Below are 2,763 nucleotides of genomic sequence, written 5' to 3'. Positions count from 1 at the left end.
TTATCCTGGTCTTATTGAAATATGATCCCTGTTATTTTCAACTATTTGAAGTAATAAACGTTCTAATTGAGCAACATTTCTTCTACTTCTTCCTCCTTAAAAAAATTAATTTTATTATATATATATATAAATGACGATTTTTATAATAAATAATTTACATACCATCAATGTATTGATGTTTTAAAAAAATAGGAGAACTTTCTACAAAATTGATTGTTGATAAGTAACATGTAATCAAGAAAATTAATAAAACCTTTCCATAAATATTCATAATTAGATAATAGTAAAAAACTTCTTTTATTTTAACACACCTTTTCTAGGATAGTAAAATGGTATTTATAGAAAAAAAAATCCACTTATATATTAGTTCATAATTTGTTATCTATGGAATGTGTTTATTCAAGAAAGGTATATGGACCTCCCATTTATGTCTTTATACTAATAATCAAAGAATGCTTCTAGAGTAGTTGATAAATTTTTCATAAATGTATACATATATATCTTATTTTTATTTTATGAAGAAAAATAATAAAAAAAAATGATAAAAAATACTAATATATTAAACTTTTTAATTAACATATTCATTTAAAACTACTAAAAATTAATCATCGAAAATGAATAATTAAAATAATCATTTAATTTTTATTATATTACCAATAAAAATATATATATATTATCTTTATGGTTATTTTTTGTTTTAAGTACATAATCGGCTCATTTTTATAAATCAAACTATTTTTATTCATTTGTTTTATTGCACTTTAAAATACACACAAAAATCAGTTTGTTTTTATCAATAAAAATATAGCTTTATTTATAACATATCTTTTGTAATAAGACTTTTCATTGAATCATTCAATTAATCAACGAAAAATTAAGATATTAAAAATGTATAACATTTATTAGGTGAAAACAAATATGTATGTCTACATGTACTAAAAATATTATGATAACTTAATATAATCATAAATTAATCTATTTATCAGTAGAATAGATATTTTACTTAAAACATTAATTAAATTTGGCCTTTGTACTTCTTTTTACTTTTTTTTTTCCTAAGAATTTATCTTTCTATCTGGCGAGATAGAAAATTAGAATGATGATATTGTGTTGTGAGAAGGCATATAGAAGATTTTAATAATAATTAAAATAAAAAAAAAGTGTTATTTATATACCTATATATCTAGTTAATAAATATAAGATCAAATTGATTTTTTGGCAATAAAGAAGAATAATTGGTGATTGTTTATATCACGTTTACCAACTCTTTTTGAAGAAAGTTTGATGATAAATATATACTATTTAAAAGATGACATATGATGATATTTCATATTATTTCAAATAAAATGAAAATTTTTCTTTTTATTATTTTTCTATTTTTTAACTTTTTTGTAACTGATTCGTACAATTCTTTGGATTGTGCAGAAATCCCTCCAGCATTATGGTGTAAGAATGATAAAGTAAAAAAAGAATGTGGTTTTGATAAATTATGTAATAGGTATGAAAGAAGAATGACTAATCAAACTTTGAAAATTACACTTTTATATGAAGCATTATGTCCAGATTGTCAAGAATTTATTCTTGGACCTTTACATGATGTTTATACACATTTTGAAAATTACATTGATCTTGAACTTGTACCTTTTGGAAATGCTAAATATGATGAAGTTTGTTATCTTTTTTTATATTTTTATTTTATTTTTAAAAAATCTTTAATTTTTAGAAAACTAAAAAAATTACATGTCAACATGGTGAAGAGGAGTGTAAAGTTAACAAATATGAAGGATGTGCCATAAATTTCCTTCCAAAACCATTTCATTTTATTTTCTGTTTAGAAAGTAAATTAGAAAAAGGTTATGATTTAAAAAAGGCTGCCCCAACATGTTTAGAATATGTAAAGGCTGATGTACATGCAATTGATCTTATAACTCATTGTTTTAATGGTGAGCAGGGAAATAAATTTCAATTAGCTTATTTTAAAAGAACATTAGAAGCTTATCCAGATGAACATGAACATGTACCATGGTTGTACTTTAATGATATCTCTCTTCATAGTGCTCAAATTTATCAATCTATTCTTCCTCAAACTATTTGTCAATGGTTAGTAACAGATAATCTTCCAGATGTATGTTATAAAGAAAATATTAACGAGGATGATAGTATTGAAATATCTGATGAAATAAATGATAATGAAGAATATGAGGAAGAAACTAAGAAGAGTACTGATACAAGTGAGGAAGATTCTAAAGATGAGTATCGTACTAGTACTGAAGAAGATGAATATTGAATTTGTTTAAAATATTAAAAGAATAATTCATACAAACACATTAACTGACGTCATTTTAAATTTTCATTATTGTAGAAAAAAAATACATAAAAGTATGTTTCATAAACAATTATTACCACTAATTAAAAAAATAAACTTTTAAACAGATAGTTAAAAGTCATACATATTATCATTTGACATAATTTTAACAGAAGTATATAGAAATTTTTCTTATTATTTAAGCATTCCAAGAATTTTTTTATTACTTGATAAAGTTAATAGGTATTTTAATACTTTCTTGTTATACCACCATTATCATCTTCACTATATCATTTGTTCTCATTAAATATAAAGTATTTAAAAAAAAATTATCATTTTTATTACTGTAATTAATTATGGTTTTCAATAATTTTACTAAAGTAAAATTTATTATATATCATTATATATATATGTATTAGAATTTAATCATCCAAAAAAATGATTTGTATGTACTTAAA

The 2,763-nt window shown here is 21.5% G+C and overlaps 2 protein-coding genes across 2 annotated transcripts; one reads left to right on the top strand and one right to left on the bottom strand.

Annotated features, from left to right (window-relative positions):
• SRAE_2000452200 (Hypothetical protein) lies at window positions 1-271 on the bottom strand (the record flags this gene model as incomplete). Its single annotated transcript, XM_024643402.1, has 2 exons — window positions 1-95; window positions 163-271. 2 exons carry the CDS (start codon window positions 269-271, stop codon window positions 1-3), a joined length of 204 nt encoding a protein of 67 aa, XP_024509075.1.
• Window positions 272-1,346: 1,075 nt separating this feature from the next.
• SRAE_2000452100 (Gamma-interferon-inducible lysosomal thiol reductase) lies at window positions 1,347-2,287 on the top strand (the record flags this gene model as incomplete). Its single annotated transcript, XM_024643401.1, has 2 exons — window positions 1,347-1,667; window positions 1,724-2,287. The coding sequence occupies 2 exons, from the start codon at window positions 1,347-1,349 to the stop codon at window positions 2,285-2,287; spliced, it is 885 nt and encodes a 294-aa protein (XP_024509074.1).
• Window positions 2,288-2,763: the final 476 nt, after the last annotated feature.

This window comes from Strongyloides ratti, assembly GCF_001040885.1.
Source record: "Strongyloides ratti genome assembly S_ratti_ED321, chromosome : 2".
NCBI lineage: Eukaryota > Metazoa > Nematoda > Chromadorea > Rhabditida > Strongyloididae > Strongyloides > Strongyloides ratti.
The sequence above is the reverse complement of the archived record's forward strand: the minus strand, read 5'-3'. Positions and strand labels throughout refer to the sequence as shown.